We start from the raw sequence: 27,422 nt of genomic DNA, 5'->3' as shown, positions 1-27,422 counted from the left end.
TTCCCAGAAAAGCGAACATGATGTGTAAGTAATTAAGAACACCTCCCATTACTGCAAGGAGAGCTCTAAATGTGGTGCAACTGATAATGACACATAGAACAATGCAATAGATGCGACAAAATAAGCACAGACTACATAGTTTTTTAGGGGTTTAATGGGTGTACGGATTCAATTAAAGGAAGTGATAAACACATACAAAAATACCCTTTCAATACATTTTAGAAACAAACATCTAAATGACCTGTTTTGTTAAATGCTTTCAAACAGCAAAACATGAGTTGTCTGAAACAGAGTGGTGCAGATTTCAAAAAAGACCTACCTGCTATGAATGCTATTAAAAAAAAAAATCACATGGTACAAATATGCAAATATAAATAAAGTGATAAGAAAACCCCCAATAATGAAGAATATGCATTTTGAAAAAACTGTTCTCTGTACATTTAGTTGGGGAAACTGGTGCTGGAAAAAAGCCTGTGGCCCAACTCTCTACCTGCTCCATGAAGAGGGCGCCTTGTGAGCATCACTTTACAGGTCACTCTATAGATATAACCTCTGTTCTGAAATCAAACCCTGACACCCAGCTTCAAGACGGAGAGTTGGGACCCAAGGCAAGTAAAAAGTTGTCTCCTGACCCCCCACCACCATCACTTGTGGCCCCAGGAGATGCCTTTTAAGAACCTCCACAGGAGGCGCAGCGGGTTAACACCCAAAACAAGGGGAATTCTGTCTCACTCCAACACAAACACAACCACCTATGCATGCACGCTCACACACAGTCAGCCATATATGCATGCATACACACACAAACCGGCACAACTCTTCAAAAAGCTTCGAACCATTTTTTTTTTCCCACAAAGCACCACAAAATTTCCAATGGACAAGAAACGCGCTCACAGCTGAAACTTGGTCTTATCAGGAACAAACTTCACAAGCAAGCAGACCACTGTGAAGTGGTGGGTGTGACTGTGGGGTTTTGGAGGGCGGGGGGGTCAAGCAGCATCCCGAACAAATTCCTTTTTTGTTGTTGTTTAGTCCTCTTGATGGACTTGAGGTTAATGGTAGGTGTCAGACAATCTGTCACAGGTACATACACAAAACTGATAAACACATCCTTACAACTGTCCGAACTGTTCAGTGCTCACATTTTTATGGCAACTACACTTATCTGACGGCTTGAAGACACCATGAAAAGTGAGCAGGAAACTCGTCAACCAAGATGAACAGTAGGTGGCAAAGGCTCCAGTGACAGAAGGATTAACGTTCAGCATTCCGATATGGTTCTTCTAATGTTCTGTGCTAATCCTTCCAAGAGTTGAACAATGAAACACTTCAAGAAAATGAACGATGGTTCCCGTTATGTGGATGATTTTCTTGGACTTACCAGCACCTGAGAAGCTCTGATGTCACTGGGCGTCTACAATCACCAACACATTGCAATTCTGATACTAACCGTGAGACCTCTTTGGCTAGTTTCGCTGGTCCAAAGAGCTGTGGTTGTGATTTCTGTTATACCCAAGCAAACTCTCAACAAATCCTCCCTGCAACTGTATCCAAACTTATACAGTGTCTACAAAAAATATCCAGGGCTGGAGACATTTTTGTTTTGGGACAAGCAGTAGAGAAAAACACAAAAATTACAATTTTTTAAACATTTTTTTTCTTTTTAGATAAAACTACAATAGAATGGTCAAAAGACTTAACAGTAATCTTTTGCTTCTTTTTAAGACAAAAAGTTATGTACATTAACATTTACTGTACAGGTTTTTGTTTGAGAGAGAAGAAATGAAAAGAAAAAAAAACTAAACTAAACAAAAAAAATCAGCATACACCAGAAGTGTGTGTAGCAAGCTCGATCAATGTCCTGGGTCTTTGTTTTTTTTTTTTTTAAAACATGTTAAACTGGAAAAAGGGAAAATGAAGAAAACAGACCATTTTCCATCTGTACTGTGTACATTTTAAACACTGAGGGAGAAAAGGAGTAAAAAACTGCTGCTTTAGTTCTCATGTCATATCTCGGTGACTGTGGGGTTAAACACCCTCTGGCTGCGAGCGAGACAGCATTAACCAAATCCCCTATCCACTGGCAAATCTGTAATCTCTGAAAGATTGGAGGTGAGGTCCGTTCTGCTGCTTCACACTTCAGACTCACTAACCTGAACCTGCTCCCTGTCCCTGTGTGAAGTCATCCCCTCGGTGTTGACTGTAAAGCCCCATTTCTGTCTGTGTATGATTCCAGTCTGTTAGATGCGTGTTCAAGCTATGTGGATTCTGGCCTTCTCTGTTTCTTTCAGCCTCTTGGCCTGTTCCTCCATAGAGGGGGAGAGGGGTCTCTTGGAGGCTGCTCCATTCAGTGGGTCGGCTCCTCGGCTCACTAGTGTGGGAATGGAGCTGCCGACGGGGGGTGCCGTGTGTTCTACAAAGAGAAAGGGGGGCAGAAAATTTTTCATTTTGCCACTTGATTTAGTTTTGTTGTAGTCACATTTTAGTCATTTGAGTTTTTTTTAAACACTGAAATGTGTTTTTCGTCACTGACATTTTAATATGGTTTTTATCAGGCTTTTCTAATTCTGGAGCCATGTTTGTTCTGTACAGTTATCATAGTTACAGGTGCTGATCTTGTTGCATGGTTTATTTGTCTATAACTGACAGATTATTGGCTCATGCACACGGTTCATGTCACCCTGGTCGGCAGAAATACATCAGACTGAGGGTGGAGTGATGCTGCATGTTCATGGAGATGGTTTGGGTTTGCTCAGAGATGTTTGCATGGCTATTTCGTCTATATTTTTATGTATAACTTGTAGTGTTTTTCCATTAGTCCAAGTTGGTCTGCTTTAGCAGCAGCGTTTTAGGCTTAGCCAAACCACAATGACATACATTTTCAATACAGTTTTACAGCAGGGGATAGCTGCACTGCTGGGGTCCTGCTTGGTAGCAACACCCACCACCCCCAGCTCTTGCTGGTTTCTCCCCTCAGCTATGTCTTTGCCAGATAAACTCCTGCAGCTGTTTCATGGCTGTGCTAAGTTTCTTGCTGTTACTGCTGTCCATTAACAAACACAATAATTTAAGATTTTTATTTTCGTGTTGGAAAAAATATCAGTTTGTTGTCTTATGCTTTTCTTGACAAAAATCAAGGTGACACAACAAAATCTTAGCCATGAGCATTCTGATGACAGCTAGCAGAGCTGATGGCAAAGAAACTGACACTCACTTGAGCCAATGACAGGAATGGACATGCCCTTTTCTTCGCTGGCAGGTGGAGCGTCAGTGGTGACGGCGCCCTCAGACACTGGAGGTTTGGGAGGTGTGATGCTACGTACATTGAAACAAAAGATAAAAATATCACAGCGTTATTCATTAGAAGTAACAGTAGCGGTTTCAACTTCACTAACAGATCTGGAAAAAACAGCTAATACTTACTTGTGGCGGTTGAGTGCCAGTTTAATGGAATTTTTCACAACACGACAGCTGTTACTGGCTGGCAGAGGTGAGGAGGCATCTGGCAGCTCCATGCTGGGAAGTCTCTGAGGTAAGAAACAGCAACATTATACATCACCAGACTTGTCTTTTATAACTTAACAAATAAAACATATCAACAACATTGAAAAACAGGTCCACTACATAAAGAAAACTAGTCAGGCACATAAACCGGTTACCTGTGTTCTTGAGGTATCGATGGTTGGAATGGGCTTTGCCTTTGATCCAGACAGAGAAGTCTAATGGTGAAGAAGAGAGACAAAATGTCATTTTTGTAGCTGTGTTTACACTAACAGTTAACAAAAGCAGACAGAGTTACACTTACAAGATTAGGTCCATCTCCATGTGTATAGCAGTCAGAGGACACTGGATATGGCTCTTTGAATGCAGAGTCATCGTTGGGCACCACCTGCAACAAAAAGCCCAAAAATATCACAGCTTATGTCTTACATGACAGTCAAACTGCACCAAATCTGTAACTGAGTCCAAAATGTCCAAAATCAACAAACAGCGCCGTCCTCACCTCTGCGTCTTTGTGCCTCTTGGTAAGGTCCTCTTGTGTAGGGGAGTGTGGTCTCTTGACAGGAGCTCCATTGACGGAGTCGTCCAGGCCGTTGGGCTCCTCTCCGGGGCTGCTGGTGGCGTCGGGCTTCACATTCCCGCTCAGCACTGTGCTGACTGAGCTGCTGGCTGGTGGGGAAGGAGGCTTTGCTTTAACTGGAGGCACTTCAGAGTGAGAGGGAAACAGATGTGAAGAAATTTAATAAAATACAGCTTTGACACTGTGAATATGAACATGTGTTTTGTTCACCAAATTAATCTTGTTTCCTAGATTTCAAGATTTTAACTAGTATTTGTTATTAGGTTTGCAACTGATGGCTGGACAGCGGCACTGACTGCAGGTTAAACAGATGCTGAAAAATGAAATTTTGTGTTATTAAGGAAAGGAAGATCAATTTATTGTTTTATACTATATAGATTGTGTCTGTATGATAACCTACAATATTTTAACTCACTTGAGCCAATGACAGGGATGGACATGCCCTGGTCTTTAGCAGCAGGTGCTGCACTGGGTGCTGGGGGGCTCTCCACAAAAAGTTGCTTGGGAGGGCTGACGCTGCAAAATACAGAGCAGAAAGAAAACATTTACTAAGCATCACAATGTGGATTTGAGCCTTTTCCTCGTCAAGAGTTACCATAAAGAAAAAAAATACATAAAGAGGAACTGAACATCTGGGGATACAAGAAATGCATTTAACACAGCGGTAAAAATAAACACACAGCACTAGATGACGCTTATCACACCTGTCATCTGTGTCAAATGCAGGTTTAGAGGGCTTGCTGGTTGGGGAACTGAAGGGAGTCCCTGAGTCTGTGTCTCTGGAGCTGTCCAGGTGACTGCTGTCCAGAGAGATCCGCTTAGAGCTCCCACCATTAGAGCTGCGGTTCAGCTCTGCTATGCTCTGCAGAAAAGGGGGAGATTTGGAAAAGGAGGTGAATAAACAGAGACAAATACACAGTGATGTTGAAATGTGTTGCAGAGCAAGATATCTCACCCTCTTCTTCTTCTGCACAAGTTCGGGAGGAAGGTACTGATGGAGCTGCTTCTTCTTCACATGTGTTGCTTCAATCTTCATCCCATCCTTCAGCATGTTGATGTTGTTGGCTTGTCTGTACACTGTAGAGAACAATGTGATGTTGAGGTTGACTGACTTCTGTCATGAATGTTTGTGAGACTTACAATGTCATGTAAATGAGTTCTTTTAGTTCTTGACTCACTGAAACTTGAATACCCAACCTTGGTACATTCATATTTTCAAATTCTCCTTGCAGCCATGCAGCAACAGAAAAACTGCCAAAAAATTGTAACCCTAACAGACGGAAAGTCACCTGGCATTTTTTCAGTAGTTCTAATGAATCTTCAACCCAACTAATCTTATTCACAACTGTATACACTGAACACCACAGCGTATAGCAGTGTTTCTCAAATAGTGAGGCCCGTGACCCTGGTGGGGCGCAGAGGCATGACGGGGGGGCGCGACCGATTGGGAGGAAAAGGTCCGTCTATGTGGAACTACTTAGCTGAACTATTGTTTTAATGTTGGCCTGTTTTTCGCGGTGCACAAACTGCACTGGCCTTTCGGACTCGGACGTACGGACTCCTGAGAACGGGAGAACGCATCGTTAATGTGCAATTGGAACACCGGCGTACTTGATCACGTCACCACTTCGATTCATCTACTCCGATTATTTTTACCAGTGGTGTAAAAAATATGGCCCCCAGATGGTCCATTTTGGCCCAAAGGAAGACTTTGCAAAGGGCAAAAATTACAGACCATGACAAGTTGTTTTGATCATAAAGTAAAATACTAGATTGTTCAGTTCCAGATACCTATGACAGAATGTTTTGCTCCTTTGTAGATACACTGTGATCTGGCAGCTGTAATGTGTAAATGATCAACTGAGGTATAATACTGCTGAAATTGAACTTGTTTTTCTTAAGAAATTTTACTGCTGATGATTTTACGGCCCACTTGAGATCAAATTGGACTTTATGTGGCCCCTGGACTAAAATGAATTTGAAATTCCTGATCTTTACTGTGAAAAACAAAATGGAATCAGACAAAATAACACAGCCCTGCATTTTCACTTTTTTGGTAGCAAGAAAATGCCCAGTGATCTCAAAGGACCTACCAGTGTCTGTGAAGGACTGAATGTCATACGTCAGGTCAATGTTTACACTTTCCGCATTCTCCACCTTCTTGAAGATGATCCCAATGAACCACATGGACACAAAGTCGTTCCTGTAGCAGAAACATACAAAGAGCGCAATAACATTTTATAAGGAGGATAAAGCTTTACTGTGTCACAGAGCTGTCTGTGTACGTGTATAAAGTTGGACTCACTCGTTGCGGTTCTCTTTGGACCCAGGGAACGACTGGGGGTTGACATGAGCTAGGGTGATGTACTCATTCCTCTCCAGGTTTCCCACCAGAACGCGGATCTTTGACTCCACCAGGCCGATCCTGGAGGAAAACATTGGGATGCATTCATGGAAAATGCCGGTAGTGAAATTGATCTTAGCAGAATAGCAGGACAATTTCCTTCCATGATTTAGATTTGTTTTCAGATTATGTGAAGGATTGGCTAAACACCTGAGCGGTCACAATATGAGATTTTCACTATATGATTATTATGGGCAGAAGAATTCATGATAATACTATTGTGAGCTCTGTAGAAATAATTCCATGCTTTCAGTTAATTCAGTGGTAAATTTCTTTATTGCATGTTGTGCCTCTTTTACGGCAATTGAATTAGGGTTAAACTATAAGCGTAGGAGGTGGACAGAAAGTCATAACTATACTGTGTGTTGTTTCAGTGTAGGCAGAGTTACTGGCACCGGATTATTTAATATATTATTATATGTATATGATGGACACTAAATCAATGTTTCATTTTTAACATATTAAACTGGTATATTGCAACAGGCCAGTTTCACACTAATAGAGGAACTTCAAACACAAAACTCAAGAATGATGTGCCAGCTATCTTAGTTGAAATGTTACAATGACATTTAAACTCAGTGAAAACTGAAGGTGCCTTAACGTTATCGATCTACTAGAGATCCTGCCATTTGACACTCACCATTCTAAGTGGTTTTCTTCTGTGGATGCACTGGCAGTTAGAACAATGTAATGTCTGCAAAAAAAAAAAAAAAGAAAACAAAGCATGCCATCATTCACAATGTTATGCAGCTAAAACTAAGAGAGTCCTTTTGAGAGACACTAAATGCTTGTACAGGGATTGGACACATTGTCAGATGTATTCCTGACAAAAAACAGCCTCAAGACCCCGGTCAAGCAGCATTTGTTAAAATACTACTGTGCAGGCATAATGCTGTTGTGCTGATGCTATAGCTTATTTTAATATTATTGTGATATTAATCATTAAATAGTCTGATCAAGCAGCATTTTGATGTTTTTTTGAAGTAAAACTTCTGGGATTTGTGTGCTGCATAGCAGGATGTAACCATGAACTGTCTCACCACTGCTCAGGTGGCTCGTGTAGCTCAAGAGTTGGTGCAACAGCAACAACAGAACCTGGCAGCAAACTTAACTGTGGTACTTCAACTGCGTGGGAGAAACTTTCACAAACAGCATGAGTCAACCAAACTCGACTGACCACAGTTAGGATGAGTCAAATCTGCCCAAACCAAAAAGTGTAAAAAATAAGTTGGTTAGGAAAAAAAGTTGCATCACTTCATTTCAACTGCACAAGTGCATTTTGCAGCCTCCCAAAACGGTAAATGTCACATGAACGGCTCATCTCCAAAAAATGTTTTGAAAAATATGTACCAAGCTGACATGTTAAATAATCTAATATCCTTAATGCAGAAAAATTACAGAAATCAATCCTTTATCTGACAAAATTAACACCTACTTGTACTTTTGGAAAAAGCTGGGTGGCTCAAAGAGTTTGGACCATTCTGCTTTGCCCTGAAGAATCTCATCTGTGACACTGAGACCTGTACATGACAACACACAGAGAGACAAACACCTATTAGGTTTGATAGTTCAGCACTCATTTATACTTCAGTGTGCTGAAATGCACCTTCACTCCTGTCTGTCCAGATGCTAATTTCAATGTTATTGGAGAAAACAAATGAACTTGTTATTGCACATTCTTCAATCCTGCAGCGTTGAATAAGTCTTTACCGTATTTGAACTCTTCGCTCATGATGGTGCGTGTTGACGTGGACACGTTGTACGTAGAGTTCTGCTGGGGGTAGGCAGGTGTGATGATGGGCATCAGGTGGTATCTGTCAGATGGATTCACCTAGGGATTTATAAATAGCAGAAGGAAGCAAGATTAAATATTTGCCAACATGTCGGCACACTCTGCCCACCAAGCTGAAAGAGTAGAGCAAGTCCACCCCCCCATCACACAAACACGTGGTATATCCTAGTTCATTTTTCTGGCTTCACATTTTCTCCTCAACTGTTCTTGTTGCATGTAATTAGACATGCACCCCTTAAAAACATTATATGAGCTGATTTGTCTGTTACTAAGGCTATACAGCTGGATCTCATACCTGTGGGCAGAAGCATATTTTTAGGATCTTCCCTTGAACTTCATAAGAATACTATGCATTTTTCTTAATATCAGATGAATGACTAGTATCAACAAATGCAGAGCAAGCCTGGTTTTAAAGTGTGTATAGATCAGTTAAACCAGCATTACATTTTTTAAGTATACAACATATGCTTAGTTAAAAGTCTTTAACACACTTGACTTTCTCCTATTAAACATGATGACTATTCGAAAATGCCCTATATTGTCACCATGAAATCTCTGGTTTTAGCTTTCATTTTGTTCCTAATTTTGTTTAACGGGCTAGACTTTGATGATATACTTTCAGCCCTGAGCTCAGCAGTCGCCACTGTGACTAAATGGAAACGAGACCAACAGATGATTAATAACTGTTTATTGCTGAAGGCACACAACATGTCACAGCTGCAACAGCTGCAAGAGCGTTTTCAATTGAGGCAAAAAAGCAATTAGTTTGGGATAAGTAGATTAAAAGACAAAAGAAAAATGTGAAAAAAACAAATAAATGTCAAAGTCTTAGCAGAGGAAATATAATCTTAAAGCACAGCTGCTCATACTCTTGACTGTATGACGCACATTAACCCCACTCTGTAGCACCACCTGGTGTGTGGATGCTGGCATCTACAATTTGTTTACATGTGAAAATAAACACTCACTAACATGAATCAAACCTGTCTCAACATCATAAGCAACCTTTCACCTACAAGTATGTGAATCTAGGAGTTTGTAGGTGCTACCGTTGCTTTGTAACAGACCAAGTATCTTCCAAACCCTGTTCTATTTTTATTACCACAGAGTGCACCATGTTTGCATTAAATAAAGGTCATTTAAAAAATTTTAAAACTCAGAACATTTTCCTTTATCACCAACAAATCATCTACCATCAGAGCAACAAGAACAAGTTTCAAACAAAATCCTTTTATTGTTTTCCAAACAGTGTGTTAAATATCCTACATTTTTATGCTGATAAATTTATGCATATACATTGAATGATTCACTTTAGGCCCTTATTCATAACTCTGCGATGTTTACGTTAGCAGTTGTTAAGCAAAGATCAGAGAATGGTAAAATCAGGTGGAAACAACTGAGGCAGAAATGGGATAAAGGACAAGTGCCTTTTCAAGGCAATTTGAAACAAAGGAGTGCAAAAGTGTTAAATTTTACTCTACACATTACTTCTACTCATCTGACGCGACTTAAACAGAGATACCACATCTGTTGCACCATTCAAGTGCTAATGCAGTGTTTTTACTGAAGGGGTTTATCTAGCTAATAAACGGCATCCACATTGGGGAAAAAAAAAGTCTTCCTTGCTCCAAGCTGCTCTGGGAAGCCTCCAACAAGCAGAGTTTAGACCATTGGAGCTCATGATGGAGGACCCGATCAATGTCATGGTCACATGAGGACAGAGGGATGAAGAAACATGAAATAAGAGAAATGAAATGCTCCCGCTGTAGAGCTCAATTTAAGCAACTTTTTAGTACTATGTCCTGATCATGTTACCTGTGTCTACACAGCAATACACAAGCAAAACAGAGGCACAACGACACTGTAAACATTAAGAAATAAAACTCAGGTGTCATACTCACTCTAGGATCCCACACGGGTAAATTCAGGTTACTGTCCTCAGGCTGTTTCAATAGCACAGGATTTGGCCACTCCCTACATAAAGGCAAGTGTAGTCGTCAAAGGAGGGAATACTGAGTTACAGTGATTTTTGTCATGCAAGGCTGGAAAATTCTGATGTAATCAAGCGGAAGAAGACAATAAGAAATTATTAGATTCAACTGTCTCACCATTTGGAGAAAACCAAGAAGAACTTGTGGACAAGCGTGGCAGCGACAGCGTTGGGGTAGAGCTGGCAGGTCCTGGCCACCAACATGGCCCATGACACTCCACCCAGAAAGCCCAGCATGTTGGAGTAGATCCCTCGACCTGGAGTCACGAGATACAGCAAGGCAGTGACACAAGGTGGTGTTATCCAAAAGACAAGCACAGTGTCTGTCAAGTACACACTAAACTGAGTGGATACTGAAAGGAGCATTTATTGATGGTCAATGCTGATAAAAGCAGCAAATGTTTACAGCCACGGATACAACAAAATGCACTAAAAGCAAACAAAAACAGGAGATGTACAAGTGCATCAGGCATGTAAAGAACACTTACGCTTAGCCCACAGTTTGATGGCTCTTAATGTCAGCCTGAAGTTTTCTTTGTTTGGCACCAGGTACAAAATTTCATCAGTTACTCGACAACCTGTAATGAGAAAACAGAAATCTCAGACACTGTCAGACAAGTATTACACTCTTACAGCTGTGGAAATCCCCACAAAAAGGGTTTCTATTTCAGAAGAACAAACTTCTGCCATCTGAATTCATATACCTGCCACAACTAGGTCCTGCAAATGTGACGTACTATACGCTTATTCTACTCTGATGCTTATTGAATGTCACGGTAAAAACAGCACCACCAACAACAGCAATATCAATTTCACTGCTGCAAGAACATGATTAAATAAATGCCACAGTAATTTACCATTAAGGCTGCGAATACACCGAATGTCCAAGTTTCTCAGAATGGAGTCTCCCCTCAGGTCCAAGTTGTCTGGAATGGACTGTAAGGCCAATCTGGCAAAAAGCAGGTCAATCTGCTCAGACGGAGACAGACAAAAAAGACAGAAGAGATGAAAACATCTAATTTAGCTCACTATGAGATAAGCTTAACCTGCCATGTTCATATTGCCACTTAGCACAGTAACATACAGAAAAGACTGAGGTTAGAAAAGTAACAGATGAGGCACAACAAAATTTAAATGTCACACATTGCTGGATGAGGACCACTTAACCCCTTTTTCATGACACAAAGGAATAATGGGTGGTTGGACATCAAGTAGAAGATTAGTCTTAAAATAATTCTACTTAAAGGTTTTGAGAAATTTAATTGAGGCAAAATACAACACTTAGGCATTGAGATTCCAAAGTTAGACAGATAATGTATCTCATCTCTGTGTCTCTCCTTACCTGGTAACAATCTAAACTACAATGTGCATCCATTGGATATTAGCGTAACTCACCTCAATTCCATCAAATTTGAATTTTATCACTGGTACAAAAGCATCCTCGACAGCCTTGATGGGAAAAAACACAAAGACATAAGGGTTGATCAAAAACAAACCTGGGACATAGTGATATGCGACTATGTTGTCCTGTGTGTAGGCAACAAAATGTAAAGATAACTTACCCTAAGATCTTTAATCTCTTCGTGCTGTTTCAATTTCTCAAAGAAAGACTGGAAAAAGTCACTTCTCTCTACATGGCGTGGAGCCACACATAAGGCATCAATATCAGCTCCTGTAAAAAACAGCTACTTTGATCAGTCTAATTCTAATTGATATCGGTTAGTAGATTAAATGGTTAATGACTTCAGTGAAATATTAACAAAGTTGCTGCATTCAAGCTTAAAGAGGTCATGTGATAAAACATTAAGGTTAAACATCTTGGAGCGCAAGTTCCATAAAACATGTAGAGCAGCTATGAAAGGAAACCAGATTAGAGACATGATACCAGGTGCATATAACAAGATCATTTCCAAGTGAAGCAACATTTCACTATGGTTTTCTACATACTGTCCCAGTACAAAATGTCTACAATTCAGATGTTTTCACAAAATGCAAACAAAGAAGTAAAAAATGAAATAAAATAAATATCTCTGTTGTGTAATTTTCGAGACTGAAATTACCTGGGTTAGAGTTATATAGTTAAATTTTCAGAAATCATGTGAATATGGACAGGTGCCCACTGGTCTAGCTTAAATATGTTATCATTTTAGTACACAACAACCAGGTTTAAATGTTTATATATGTTGCAAATACTGACTTTTAATATATATCGTAAATGATTTAGGCAGTAAGGCTGTAGAGTGTACTAAGTGAACAGTGGTTGATCCATTTAATCAGAGATGTCCCTGTGACCAATTGATTTCAGTCAGTCTAGAATCTTTTTGGGTTGACAGCCTAAACATGTATTTGCTAGTTGCAAATGAACTGTCTGGAATAAAAATTCAATCTGGATTCTACTTTTGTCTCATTGTCGTGTTTTGAGCTCAATTACAAATGCCTAGCATAATACAAACCACCAATTTCACTCAACAGTACTTATATATTTTTGGAGAGAACTGTATGTTGTAAAATATTACTACACAGACATGGATCATTACTTTTGTAGACCACCTTTTATTGTGTTGGAATATTCACACATATTATATAATACACATGCATATTTTAATGTATCTGCTAAATAAATCAATGCCTGTCACAGATACATGAAACTCTGATGCTAATTTGTCATTTGTCTGTTGTCTGATTTGTGAGGCCTCATGACAGCCAACGTCTGTACTGTACCAAATGTTATTTGTGTGAAGATACTCCAATCTAACACTACTGTGCAGTCCAGACTGAATTTCTGTAGTCTTCACAGCATCTACAGAGTGTGTTCGGCCTTGGTACATCCTCTATATGTCCAGCATGAGCAAATTACACATCTTTAAATGCAGTTTTCAGCTCATTGTAAATGGCTTAGGGCTGTCAAACTGTCCTGAAATCAAAGCAAGTTGCTCCACTATACAGTTTACTCAAGACAATAATATTAGGTGGCTAAACTGTAATGAAACACTATATAGCTGTTTGATAGACACAAAGCATCCAAACTCATCAGACTACATAGCTTATAGCAAATAATAAATAAAATTGCCACCAGAAACCTTAATAGATTTGCAGATTAGCTTAGAACATCCTTACTTATCTAAATAAATCGAAAACACTGTATATACTTTAAAAAAAAAAAACAAAACAAACTATTTTTTTTTGGAAAACAAATTCTAAAACATAGGGTGAACATTTGTATTGTACGTGCATTTTTTTTTTCAAATAAATGTTTTACCTTTCATTCACATTTGTTGTTTTTTGTTTAAAACAATGGCAAACTCAGACCACATTCATACTGATGCCTTCAGTTCACAGTCAGCCAATGTTTACCCTGCTTTCTGCCCCCAAAACTGGTCTTTTCAAAAACAGTCAACAGCAGAGCAATGTGACAATGCCAGCCTTGTGCTTTAGTGTAGTCAGGGTGAGCTGAGCTTTTCATAAACAATGATGTGCGCCTGCTTAGAAAGAACTGAGTGCTGTGTGGCAGTCATGTTCTGCTACCCCTATTTTTACAGTGCCAATATAGCTCAAAACACTGTACGGCTGTTGCCATGTTAGTTTAATGTCTTTGTAAAATTTGCCAGCTAAAAAGAATAGATTTGACAGATGATGTCAAAACACCACAAGACATACCTTTGGTGTGTACTCCGAGTCGGTATGAACCAAATGTAAATATCTTGCCCCCAACACAGCTAATAGCTGATGGTGGAAGGTTCTGTAAAGGAGGGATGCACAGAGTATAGAGTCAGTATGACTTCTTCCATTCTACTGACATACCAGAAGAAAGCATTCAATTTTGTTAGTGTCTCTGATTGGATAGTCGCTACTGATGACCTCAAAAGGCAACAGAAATTATGGCTTGGACACAAAAGACTTCCGGTACTATAGCAGAACTTACCTTTAATTCACTGATCTCTGCAATCCATTCTTTAACAAAGTTATTCAACTTCCCGAGGACTGCAAGTCTGAAAGAAAATACAACTTTAAGCAGTTGCTGCACTGAAATTGTCCTTTAAGCATCAAGGCATACTTATTTAGTTACTCCAATGACATGAAAGTGTGTCACATAAAGAGGCACAAGACAGCTTTAGAATCAAATGCCATCTTGGAAAGGCTTGATTTAAAAGTTTGTTCAGATTACCAGTGAAGTGATCACACCTGTTCTCCCTTTGTAAGCGTTGCTGTGATTGCTGGAATGAAAGGTGCTTAATAGCTGTGCTTTCATAAAAAGTCAACATGGTTTTTTTTTTCCCTCACCTGTGGTTCAATTCCTCTTCATCTTCAAACACCCCAAAAGGTTTCATAGCATCACAGAGCTTCTTGGTGTACTGGCGATCTATTTCTCGTGGCGGTGCAAGGCTAATGGCAGAGGTGATGCCATAGTGTTTCTGAGGCTGCTGCCCACCAGGCATGGTGCTGCAAGGAACAGAATATGGGACTAAGTTACAACACATGAAATGACAAGCAGTATACCCAAGACTACCTAAGGTTACTAGTGATGTGCCAAAGCAGACACCAAAATACTTTCAATTTATGTTTCCCATCTGGAATCAATCCTTATATGAAAAAATGTATATCTAAGCTCTGTTCTTTTGGGGAAAAAGTGCATTTTATCACTAACACAGGACACTATAGATATTAAACATACACCATGGGGATCTACGTTAAAGAATATCCAGATGACAGGAACTACTATGGCTCTATAGATGTGTGAGCCACTGAAACTGATTTGAAGAGAACAAGAAAGGTGTTGCTAGGGCGAGACAGACTTCTATCACTGAGTCCTTGGAATGTGGCAGGTAATATCTGAGTACAGAGAGTTTGTAGCTATGGCAACATTTATCACTGATCATGGAAAACTGACTCATATCCCTCTGGGACTATGTTAGGGATTCCTCACATGCTTAAAACTGCAAAATGTTTCCTCATTCAAACTCAAATCAATAAATATGCCAGAAAAATAAACACATATGATCATGAAATAGTAATTTAAAAAAAACAAAACATAAACCCAACAACAAAGAGCTACATAAAGTTTGGTGTGGTATTTGTTCGTCCAGATTCACCTTACATGTATTCAGTAAAATTATTCTTGGGTCTTCATTATTTTCAATGCCCGTGATACTGACATAGTTGTTTTATCAGCAATACTCTGTGCATTTTCATGATACTTAAATTTAAAGTTGTTTACTCTATCAGCAACACACTGACTAATTCATACAGTTATCGTGGAATTTATCAACCTCATTATGCATTTCTTTTTAATTTGAATAACAGGGCAATATATATAAATCAGCAAGCCCGTGTAATCTGGTCCACTCCTCTCCGCTTTTACAGTCTTTTAAGAGGCTGCATGAATAGATAGACAAGATTTAGCATACAGGCATGGAGGTCGATCAGTTAGTTTGCCTTGTATTTTAGTGTCATGTGTAGATGGCTTTCCACAAGCAGTAATACTCACAAGATGACGCGGACTATAACTGATTATAGGCTACTTTACATTTCCTGTTAAGCTTTTACACACAAATATCGGCATTAAATCGAGGATATCAGTCGGTGCTTCGCTTGCTATCGGATAGTGAAGTAAAGGAGCGGTATAGCACATCACGTTCGCTTTTTAACGTTAGGGCTTTTAAAACATGCATTAAATACTGGACATGGTATGTGCCGTTACCCATGTAGGTAACAGTTTGACATTCATCAACCCCAGCAGCATTTGTTATGATGTAGATTTAGCTAGTTCTGTTCCTGCATACTCTTACCGCGAATCCATGTGTAAACAATCCACTGACATCAACGTGCTTAATTTACATTACTAAAACATCACACGCCAACTTTATAGTTGTGAACAATTTCATCTTGAAAACTGAGTTCAGAAAAACATGCTTACAATGTGCCTCTTCAATCTCAAACGGCGAGCGAACGTTAGCAGACAGGCTACAAACAGGTTGGAAGCGCTAACAAATTAGCTAATTTAGCAAGTAGCAAACGTTAGCCGTTTGCTACGGAAGAATTGGTTTAACTAATGACTTACGCTCCAGCCAGACCTCTTACTAGTTGACATTTACACACACTAAACCAACAACTTAAATATGTTCATTCCGTTAGACATATTCACAGTAGTCACACACCAGTAGAAATGCGAGCTAGCCAACAAGCGGCTGTAGGCCTTGTTTGGTTGTTGTGACAGTTGGCTAACGTTAGCTTTTAGCCTATTCTTCAGGACTATCTTAAACGCGAAGGAAAACGCTCATAAGTGAAAAATGTGCCACATGCACGACTTACCTTGACATTTCTTTCATGACACTCTAAAACGCTTGCACTGTTTTTCTGCTGTAAACCCGTAAAAAAACTAAGAAAGTCAGCAAGTGGAAATGGTAACAGCCTCGACCTGATTACAACAATGGTCACTTTCCAGAGAGCAGTTCAAACCTTCCCACTGACCCGGAATCACTTCTTAACAGATAACGTATCAGTTGGTAATCCTGAAAGTATTTTCATATCTACTTTATCCGTTGAACACACGGCATTTTTGGATGCCGGCGGCGAATTATGACTTCAATTGCTGTTAGGAGTTTTTCTTTAAATCCCAAACTACAAATGTAACCGTGTTTTTTTGGAACACCGTTTGCGTGCGGCGCGTTGAGCGACCATCACCGGCAGGCACCGCCTCGCAGAGGCCACAAATCACGTGACCTGCGAGGCCTGAAGCTGATGAATCCAACAACACCGCTAGCAGCTAACTGCTAACACACCTGACACAAGGTGGGTCTGAGGGGCTGAAATACGACCTAAATCCATGCTATAGTAAACTGTTAGCTTGGAAATTAGGTTACAGAAAAGCGAAGGTATAATACGCTGCTTAGAAGGCACGCCGGTCAAATGTATGCACAACTATTATTAGTTCTAAGTTTGTTAGCCTGTGGTAGCTCATGTGTTTACAGTATATTCAAAACAACACGTTTTTCCTACTAAAAGCTTGTTTATTGAGAACCAGCAAAACTCTGGTTCCACCATTACAGCTGACACGAATTAAGCATTGTGTTCATGTCATGTTAACAGTTATATTTGTTAAAGTGTTTAACAAAGTAGACGACTTCAGTTGCAACGCACTATAGTGGATAGTGGAGTAGATACCAGATTAATATGAACTATTACATGTTATTAATGCATTTCTGTGTGCACAGTGACAATATTGATATCTTAAAAAGCAAACTAAAAAAATACGCTTATAGACTGTATTTAAAATTATTTATTTTTCTGCATTATTTGTAACCTTTTTTTTGCCTCTTTTATGTATTTTTTTTAATCACTGCACAAATTAGTTTTTGTTATTGTTCCGTTGCAATTGTATTTTTGACTTTAACCTGCTTGGAGTGTTTCCTCAGTCACTGTGTTTCTTGAGGCCTTCACCAATAACATAGTGTGTAAGGGGAACTGGAGTGGGAGCTGGGAGTTTCTGTTTTTATTATTATGTTGTCCTACAACACAGTTTGTGTTACCTGCATTTTGTGTGAAACAAATAAAGTCTGACTGATAAAACTTGCCTCATCTCTGGAAATTAAAACTGCTATGTTGTGCTTAATATTACTGTGTGTGCTCTTGTGTCCACCAGGGAGCTCATCACCACAAAAATAAGGTGTAACGAAGGAAACGTAAAGGCATTAAACTAGAAAGTAACTAGATGAATAAATGACAGACACACCAAAATGTAATTTTAGTGCCAGTAATTTTGTCTGGGCTGGTGTTGATATTACCAACAGCTTAAGTTAACAAGCATCATGCTACAAATACTTGGGTATCTGGGTGGATGACAGGGTAACTGTCAGAATAAATAATGTGCACTTCATGAAATACTGGATGGGTTTTAATTATTAAAATAGAGCTTGCCCTAATTTAACTGTGAGTAAAAAAACTCGTACAGGCAACATTCTTATGGGGAGATTATTTATATGCATGTTGCTACCTTTGCAGCCTGTTGTCCGGACTTTTTGTATTTAACTTGTCCACAATACGTCACTGTATCCATTATTATCTGGTTTCTTGGCTGCCCAAGGAGACAGCTTGAACTTGGTAGAAGGGCCTTCTCCTGTTTTGTGCCCTGGTCCTGAAGTAACCCTCAGAACACACTAGAGCTTAATGATTCTTTTCCCTGGCAGATTTCAAAGCTGTCATCAAAATATGTGTAAGTGAAGAGAGCAGTAGATGTTCCTAAGCTGGATTTCGTTTGAATTATCTGCAGTGCTTCAGCTGATTTAATATGCTTTACTTTTTCTTTATTATATTTTGATTTTATATTTTTTTTCTAAATTAAAAATGGTGCTGTTTTTAGTCTAGGTCTTCCTCATAAACAAAATTGTATTTTCAAGGAGCTTGCTTAATAAATGAAGGTTTCTCAGAAAAATTCAGCTGATGTTCTTGTAACTACAAAAGCCGAAGAGGTCAACGAAGGCTAGTGTAACATTTAAGGTTGTTTTTCAATTTAATAAAAAAAAATATCGAGGAAATGCTATTGTTCTGCTGTTATTCTTCACTCTATTTACATAATTACAGATATGCAACTTATGTAAATGCACATTTTGGTGCACATTTTTATTCACAGTTAAAGAGGAACCACAAAAGCTGTAAAAAAAAAACCAAAAAAAACGGTAACTTGAGATTTCATTATTGAGACGATACCAGTATGTTGCTATGTTACTAAAAAATTGTGCATTCTTGAAATAAATTCTGATTGCTGTTTGCATAAGACTGGCGAAGCTCTCGCTACCAGTTTGGTGCATTTGGAGGTGCAGTTTTCTTACAAGCTGCAGCTGTAGACACAACAGAGCTGTCATGTAGACTGACTGTGTTAATAGCTCCACGTAGTGGACAGCTTACATCATTACATCTAATGTCAACAGAACTTTTGATAATCAGCCTTGACTAAGCTCAGTGTGTTGGGTGAATGATCGTCAGCTGTTTACGTTCCTTATATTAAAAAAAAAGTCAGTACTTCTTTTTTTTCTTGCCCAGCACATGATGCCACAAATTTTGCACAATTTTGCTTCTGTTTTGTTGTTTCTGTGGCTGAATGTATGTGAATAAACCCAGTACACGTAGTCCATACATGGCTTGTCATTCTTCATTAGAAATCTGACATTTTGCTTTAACTGGTCAGTGTATTCTTTGCAGTCTTTGTATAACCAAACATCTAAACAAAACCTTGATGTGTTCAATAAATTTACATTAGATTCAACTTTATTGTCATTACTCAGCGTATAAGTACTAAGACAACAAAATGCAGTTTAATCACTAATGTAAAAGCAGTAAGGTGCATTATATACAGTATAGTATATAGAATAAGTTGCAGTATAAACAGAATAAACAATGTGGACAGTGGACACACTGATATACACTACCATCCAAAAGTTTGGGGTCACTTAGAAATGTCCTTATTTTTGAAAGAAAAGCAGTTTTTTCAATGAAGATAACATTACATTAATCAGAAATATGGTCTAGACATTGTTAATGTGGTAAATGACTATTCTAGCTGGAAATGATGGATTTTTAATGGAATATCTACATAGAGGTACAGAGGAACATTTCCAGCAACCATCACTCCTGTGTTCTAATGCTACATTGTGTTAGCTAATCGTGTTGAAAGGCTAATTGATGATTAGAAAACCCTTGTTTGTGCAATTATGTTAGCACATGAATGAAAGTGTGAGTTTTCATGGAAAACCTGAAATTGTCTGGGTGACCCCAAACTTTTGAACGATAGTATATGAATGTACAGACGTGGATATAATTTTTTTATAGATAATGTAAATGTACAGTTAGGGATAAATAATGGTATAACCAGTTTAAATAGTTTCTCTATTATAAACTGTATGAGCAACAGAAACCGTATCAACAGTGGATTCCAGTGCTAATGCTATGAGATACCACCAGTATATATACAAGATAAACAGTATGAACGATACTTCACAAGACGTATGTAGGTTCAGTGAAACCTGCTTTCATTTCAGCTCTATTCGTGTTACACAGGATGTTACTTATGTCACTGCAAGCAACCTTTCACCAGTCTAGGAAACAGAAGTCCCTGATTGGCTTACGCCCATTTCTGCATTTTGAACTTTCAGTGTCATAATATTGAAAGCAGTCACAACTGCAGTGAGACTATCAGTCCCAGAGCTTTAACACTGCAACACAAAGCCCATTTGACCTAAAAATGAGCAAACAGTCTTTTCTAGTAAATGTGGACGACTGGATAGCAGAGAACCAAAATGCTTTTCTGCCACCAGTGTGCAACAAGCTCATGTGAGTAACATGTTTTGCTTTCATATTTGCCAAATTGTTACATATTTTTGTGCTTTTGTTTGTAAGTGCAAATGATAGATTTCACAGTGTATTAAACAATCTGTAGTTTATTTGACAGTTTTACAATTCATTAGGTTGAAAATTCTATTTTGGTGCATACAGAAATTAACAACTACAGAAATTGTTTAAGGACTTACAGTCACTACAAGATTGTTTCTAATTCCTCTTTCTGTCAGGCACTTTTCCCAGTTACAGATCATGTTTGTTGGAGGTCCCAATACCAGGAAGGATTACCATATAGAGGAGGGAGAGGAGGTGAGACAGAAGTGCTGATTTATCCTGCCTTCATTCCAACACACACATGCACCTAATGAAACCAGGACACCACCTTCAACCTGATTACTTCATGCAAACTTGATGAATGAGAACAAAATGTAGCTTTCAGTTCTTGCTTTTTCCTAATAGTTCCCCATATTACTGGCTCCACATCAAGGCCAAATTCTACCAGTGTTGCAATACGTGGTCAAATGATTTTGGCCAGCTGCCACTATTAGTTTTTTTAGCAGAACTGTGGTCGTTGGCATCCTTGTCTGCCGTGATCTTTGAAGTGTCAAAGTACGGAGTGTCAGCTGACAGCCACTTGCAACAGTCATTTCTCAGTGGTGGTCCTTAATATTTTTAAAGTTGTGCTTATTTTCTACACTGTCTAAACAACAGCCCAGAGGATAAGGTGGACACTCTTACATTTATTGTTTTTTAAGCTCTGTGGTTCAGTGCATTCAATTTAGAATTAAAGTCCAGCTTAGGCCATTAATTAACCTCCAAAAAACTCTTCTGTGTTGCCAAGTTGCACGTGTAGAGTTTTATTTTTCAGTGAAAACAATCCCTTTCTGCCTTCGAATGGCTTAGATGTTGTTCTCCACTCACACTTCCTCTGCTTACTGCAGCTTGAACACAGCAGCTCAACTACAAATCTGCCCAAACAATGTAAATTGCTAAAATATGCTTCTTAGTTTGCACCGCTGGTCTGGTAATACTGCGGGCCTATCATTAGCTGAATCACTCAGTGGCTTCAACATAGACATAGACCCCTGTGGCTTCAGAGTGTTGTTCTTTCTGGAGCGCTACCTTACCTAACTTTGTCAGCTCTGAGCCATAACTGGGCTCTTTGATAATGAACGGTGAAACAACATAATCACCCCAAAAGTGTCCAGTTACTTTTGAATCCTTAAAATTTGGATCCTATGTGTTAAAATGCCTCTATTTTCGTCACAGTTTTCTCAGTATTGACTAAAACAAGATGTTCTGTTCGAGAAACAGAAACTGAAATATTTTCATTTTGTGTTCAGTGCATCCTTCTTACTGGTACTTGCATTATCCACTATTACCACAAATGCCAACAGTTCAGTTGGAGACTACAGCGTGTCCTGTTATACATCCTTTGACCACATATGCAGAACTTGCCAACACTTGCAAAAAATATTTTGATGAATAACATTTAACCTGGTGCTATTCTTTATCTGTCTTCCATTCGCTGTTTTAAATAGTTGTTCTACCAGCTGAAGGGGGACATGTGCCTGAAAGTGATTGAAAACGGCAAACACAAAGATGTGCACATCAAGGAGGGAGAGGTGAGCTTTAATATTTTTAATATGCATTACTATTGCATTTTATCTTGACAGTAAAGCTATACAGAATTTCTCTATATAGAGAGTCCATCTTTAAATCAATACATTACATCCTTGTCCCTTGTAATACCCGTTACTAATGAAAATAAGGAAATGCATCATGCTTCTGTGATGAATTTTTCTTGTGACAATCTACATTCTATTAATTAACTTCCAATCTGTAGATGTTTCTGCTGCCTGCTCGGATCCCTCATTCCCCCCAGAGACAGGCCAACACTGTAGGACTGGTGGTGGAGAGGAGACGGCTTCTGACAGAGACCGACTGCCTGAGGTTAACTCCTGTAACTCCATCTCTTTCCTTTTTCTCATCTCTTCTTAATGAAATAATGGCAAGAAAATAACCACAGGACATGCTCAGAAATACACAGAGCTGTAATGAAACTAAAAGCATGCCATTAAAAGTCAAATTTACAGAACTAAGTGATAAATCAGAAAATTGGATCTTTAGTGGGCTGCAGGAAATACAAGGAGTACGACAGTTACTGCAGTTGCTTTAATGCAATGCGGAGTAGGTGACAATACAGCATGGTGTCTGCTCCAGAGGGTCTTAATACTATCTTCAAAGTCACATACTAGTGTTTACTTGAAAAATCTATGAGAAAATATAGCAAAAATATTTTTAGGGTCATTGTGCTGTTGCATCAACCAACTTTTACTAAGTCTTAGCTGGGTAGCCACACTTGCACTGTTCTCTACAACAATGTATATACACTACCAGTCAAAAGTTTAGACACATCTTCTCATTTATTTACTTATTTATTTTTTTCTAAATTGGAGATTAATACTGAAGATTAACACTTTTTAGTTTACGACATAATTCCATATGTATTATATGTATTATTTTATAGTTTTATAGTATATATATATATATATATATATATATATATATATATATATATATATATATATATATACCAAGATGGCAAACTGTCGAAATTTAAAAGGCTTTAAAAAAGGCATTGAAATTGTAGTCCACAAACCAACAGGCAAAATCACATTCACCATTTCGTTCTTTTATGTAGAATTCGTGATAAAATAGCTTGATAGCTCTGTAATTAATTTCTACTTCAATAATGTCAAGCTGCCCAGGACCAGAGGAAGCAAAGCAGCCCCAAATCATGATGTACCCACAACTGTAGTGATGATGGTGCTGATGTTATTTGACCTCCTATGGATGCATTGTTACATTTGCAGTCGTAGAATGGGATTAGAAAGACTTCCTGTTTTGCATCTCTGCCCAGAACATTCATAAAAGTCAGTGCTGTAGGTAGATTCGTGAGATTCTCAGTGACTCAAAGCAGCATTAACATTAGTGTGTGTTGGTGTTTCCAGGTACTATGTGGACAACACTACTGACATCCTGTTCGAGAAATGGTTCTACTGCCAGAATCTAGGAACTCAACTGGTGCCAGTAATTAAAGAGTAAGACATCTTCCTGTCTTTACAAACAGTCCATCAGAAAAGGTTATTGGTTTTATTGTAGTTTGTTTGGTTGATAAACTTTTTACTTGCAGGTTCATGGCGTCTAAGCAGTGCAAAACAGGAAAACCTGATCCAAGTGAGTTGTTCAGAAATGTATTAAGTATCTTGTGTCTGATCTAAAGGGTAGAAACGTTAAATTGTTTATCTTTGAACGAACAGATGAAGTCTTCAGAGAGCCTCCATTCCAGTTTAATACCATGAACGTGATGTCACCCTTCTCCTTCAAAGACTGGCTGGAAAAGCAAAGGCCGTCCCTGGGTAATGGAAAGTCTGTCAACATGTTCGGAGCTCAGTTTGAAACAGAGGTACAAGAAATTTCTTTAATTTTTTGTTTACTTTGACTATATAGTTGCTGATAATTTAATTGACCATTTTATATGGGTTAAAGCTCTTGTGTGGTTATTTAATGTCGTTGTTTAATAAAGTGTAAACAATAGAGAACAGAGTAAATTACGAAGGGTTTTTGTAGGAAACAGTCTCATATTTCTTAAACTAAGGTATAAAAAGTAGCATTACTGATTCAGTAGCAGAGGTCAGGTATCCAGTGGCCTACAAAAGTGCTTTGGACACTTTTTTAGTTTAATATGTAACATAAAGAGGATCAATTTCTAATGTGATATTTTTGGGGAAAATATTTGAGAAACAGATTTATATTAAGCTTCTGAACTTAAATATTGCCAGCAGCATTTGTCCAACATTTATACTGTCTTGAGATGACAGCTCTCTTAAGCGACAGTTATTGATAAAAGAACAGGTCTGAATGCTCAAACTACTGAGGGACATCTTCATCTTAGAAGTACCTCCAATACAGTTGATCATGATGTTCTGACAGGCAGAAATTACTTTTCCCTCAAATATGAGTAGGACTTGGTAGGATATGCAGGATGGTTGCACAGCTGATAACCAGTCAATTGTTACTGAACTGCCTGCTACAAGAAAAAAAGAGCAACACGTGGCCCATTTGAATTTGATAGTTATGGAAACTTTGAAGGATGTTCAAAAAACTGGTAAAGCCAAATCCAAGGCCCAATTCATCATTCTGCAGATGCTGAGATCAGGCTATATCATCTGCAGACATGACAACGGTTTCCGATGCTATGCAGATGACATACAGCTCTATACCTCTGCTACACCTCTCGATTGAAACCCTGTTGATGTACTTGTAAATTGTTTTTCAGCAATCAATGACTGGATGTCTCAAAATTTACCTTACGTGAACGTCATCTTTTCAGGCTTGCTTTTTCCTAAAAAAGAAAAAATATTAACTCTAGAGTACTAAACATTTTAATTGTTCATACTTCTTGCTTCTGATGTTTAGTGGTATTTTTGTTTTTTTTGTGAAGCACATTGTATTGCTGTTTTTACATTAATTGAATATTGTTTTAACCTAAATTTTACCTTGAAATGCAAAAATGTTCAAAACACAAGAAGGACTCTAAATAAAGTTTGTAAAATTTATATAATTGCATGTATTATTTACGTAGCATTTATTTTGTATACATGTACAGTAGCTTATAACAGTGTTACAAGTCAGTGGAAATTCCCTACTCGTATCATGGATAAGATTATGTCGCAGCAAGTTTTGACTGCATAAATTTCAACACAAGTCCTAGTTCCTAGGGTTTCTAACTAATTTTGATACTTGAGTGAATTCTGTAGAAGACAGACTTTACTAAGGCAAAACTGAAACTAACGTATAATGCATGGTAATAGTGGTATGTCGAGCTTGTGGAAATTCCCTACTGGTATCATGGATAAGATTATGTCACAGCAAGTTTTAACTGCATAAATTTCAACACAAAGGCAGAATTACAGTTGAGACAACATGAGCATATGAGATATACCATAGATGATAACAGAAATGAAGATTCTCTTATGACTCCAACAGGCAACAGTGTTCGGACCTGGATTGACAGAGACGTCAGTGCGACAAAGTGATGTGTGGATTTGGCAAATGGTATGTATGAACAGTATGTACCAACCATCTGCTGTGCTGCTTTATGTACGGATTTTGTTCAAAAGTTTCAGAACTGTGCCTGTAAAAATCATAAACTGTAACTGATTTTACTTTGGCCAAAGTACTCTGGTTGTGCACTCTCAGTGATTCTGCAACAGTCCTTGGACCTAGATTGTTTGCACTGATTCTTCTCCTTCATACACTTCAGGACATAACAGTAGAAGTCTGCCTTGACATGGACACAGAATCCGACCCTGAGGCATTAATTCCTGGTTGATAACTACATAAATGTTGAGGAAAACATGCTGTTGGTATACTCCTGACCTGATGTGTCTTGCCCAGTTTTGGAAACTGTGGCCTCTTACAATGTGAAAAGGATATTTTCTTCTCTCGGTGGTACCCACAGACACACCTCTAATTACCAACAATGCTCTTCTACATGAAGGTTGGATCATCTCTAGAACTGAATGACAGAACGTGTTTTTGTGTCACAAATGCACACCTACCAGTTGTCACCAAAAATGTCTAACACGTGTCTCCATGTTGATAGTGTGGTGTCATGCCCACTTCATGGGCACCACAGTCTCAGAACTTTTTGATCATCACATGTACGTGTCTGTCTGCTTTCACTCAGCCAAGCTTATTCCTCTCTTATTCTCTTATTTTCTGTCTCTCTATCAGGAGGGATCGTCAAGAGTAACTCTGAATGAGCAGGAGTTTACCCTTTCTGCAGGGGACAGTTTGCTTGTTCCTGAGCAGAGCCAGTGAGTCAATATTAATGAATAATTTACCAACTCAGTATCAAATTAGTAGACAACTTTTAGATCAAAGGTGTTAATATTTAGCTTTCAAGATATTCTAGTGTCGTTTTAAAGTGTGTGTGATTTGACAGTTATGATGGAAATATTACTTCCTCAAAGCCAACCATAAAAATATATATGGTTTCCTCTTTTGTAGATATGAGTGGCAGAGAGATGAGGGGACTGTCGCCTTGTGTGTGGTTCAAAACCCAGAGCGGAAGAGACCCTAACCATCAACTGCCAATTCACACAAATACAGCAGACTCTCGTGAAGATATAGCTCATGTGTACTCCTATTCTTCACAAAGAGCTCTATCGGTCAGTAAACAGTACGTTGTGTATCATTGTCACATACAATAAGCTGTGTAAACTCCGTTAAGTTTTGTTTTTTGGTAATGGAAATGATTATTAACCCCTTTCAGCATTATTGGCTAGAAGACACTACAGAAACTGAAACTGCACTCACATTCATTTTGCCACTGCGTGTAATTTTATATTTGCGTTAAGAGAGAACTAATAAAGATATATCTTAAGAAATGAAAGTGCACACAATGTGGTTATTTGTCTTAACAGACTCTCTCCTTGACAGTTAATTACAGTTCGTTAAGTTCCATGGCTGCTACTGTTATCAGGCTTGTCAAAGCTACAGTTCCAGTACATTAATCCCGGTGACAGAGAAGATGTAAAACACAAGTTTCGACAAGTATCAGGAATGTAACCTTGTTGTCAGATGATGCCCATGTGTTGCATGCCAACCTCTGCTTGGAAGTTATTTAATCCACTTTACAATCTTTTTTTTCAAATGAGCTGACCTTTCCTAGAGAAGTCCCAACTGCCTGGGCATGAGTTCAGAAAAGATTTGGTTGCGAGATGTGCTAAGACACATCCATAAAACCTGTCTCCCA

General features: G+C 38.6%; 2 protein-coding genes across 2 annotated transcripts; one reads left to right on the top strand and one right to left on the bottom strand.

Annotated features, from left to right (window-relative positions):
• Positions 1–136: 136 nt before the first annotated feature.
• Positions 137–16,936, bottom strand: papolg (poly(A) polymerase gamma). The gene is made up of 24 exons (XM_023279386.3): positions 16,577–16,936; positions 14,549–14,707; positions 14,190–14,256; positions 13,925–14,006; positions 11,830–11,939; positions 11,663–11,716; positions 11,125–11,236; positions 10,756–10,845; positions 10,386–10,524; positions 10,179–10,251; positions 8,196–8,316; positions 7,921–8,005; positions 7,126–7,179; positions 6,387–6,506; positions 6,175–6,284; positions 5,037–5,158; positions 4,786–4,943; positions 4,497–4,597; positions 4,004–4,206; positions 3,806–3,889; positions 3,660–3,719; positions 3,424–3,527; positions 3,215–3,315; positions 137–2,413 (listed from the first exon to the last, which is right to left on the bottom strand). Exons 1-24 carry the CDS (start codon positions 16,591–16,593, stop codon positions 2,253–2,255), a joined length of 2,487 nt encoding a protein of 828 aa, XP_023135154.2. The 5' UTR covers positions 16,594–16,936; the 3' UTR covers positions 137–2,252.
• A 3,482-nt stretch (positions 16,937–20,418) lies between these two features.
• haao (3-hydroxyanthranilate 3,4-dioxygenase) lies at positions 20,419–27,059 on the top strand. The gene is made up of 10 exons (XM_023279401.3): positions 20,419–20,590; positions 20,827–20,905; positions 22,138–22,221; positions 22,443–22,549; positions 23,611–23,700; positions 23,793–23,836; positions 23,920–24,065; positions 25,649–25,717; positions 26,399–26,481; positions 26,675–27,059. The coding sequence occupies exons 1-10, from the start codon at positions 20,502–20,504 to the stop codon at positions 26,745–26,747; spliced, it is 864 nt and encodes a 287-aa protein (XP_023135169.2). The 5' UTR covers positions 20,419–20,501; the 3' UTR covers positions 26,748–27,059.
• The last annotated feature ends 363 nt before the right edge of the window (positions 27,060–27,422 follow it).

This window comes from Amphiprion ocellaris, chromosome 16 (genome assembly GCF_022539595.1).
Source record: "Amphiprion ocellaris isolate individual 3 ecotype Okinawa chromosome 16, ASM2253959v1, whole genome shotgun sequence".
NCBI classification, from domain to species: domain Eukaryota; kingdom Metazoa; phylum Chordata; class Actinopteri; family Pomacentridae; genus Amphiprion; species Amphiprion ocellaris.
This window is presented reverse-complemented; position numbering and strand designations above follow the sequence as displayed.

Coding starts and splice junctions, on each gene's coding strand:
- haao (XM_023279401.3), top strand. CDS start 20,502: ATGAGCAAACAGTCTTTTCTAGTAAATGTGGACGACTGGATAGCAGAG. Junction 22,550..23,610: donor ACAGAGACCGACTGCCTGAG/GTTAACTCCTGT, acceptor TGGTGTTTCCAG/GTACTATGTGGACAACACTA. Junction 23,701..23,792: donor CTGGTGCCAGTAATTAAAGA/GTAAGACATCTT, acceptor TTTTACTTGCAG/GTTCATGGCGTCTAAGCAGT.
- papolg (XM_023279386.3), bottom strand. Junction 10,846..11,124: donor GTGTATTCGCAGCCTTAATG/GTAAATTACTGT, acceptor TTCTCATTACAG/GTTGTCGAGTAACTGATGAA. Junction 6,507..7,125: donor GAAGAAAACCACTTAGAATG/GTGAGTGTCAAA, acceptor GTTTTCCTCCAG/GATCGGCCTGGTGGAGTCAA.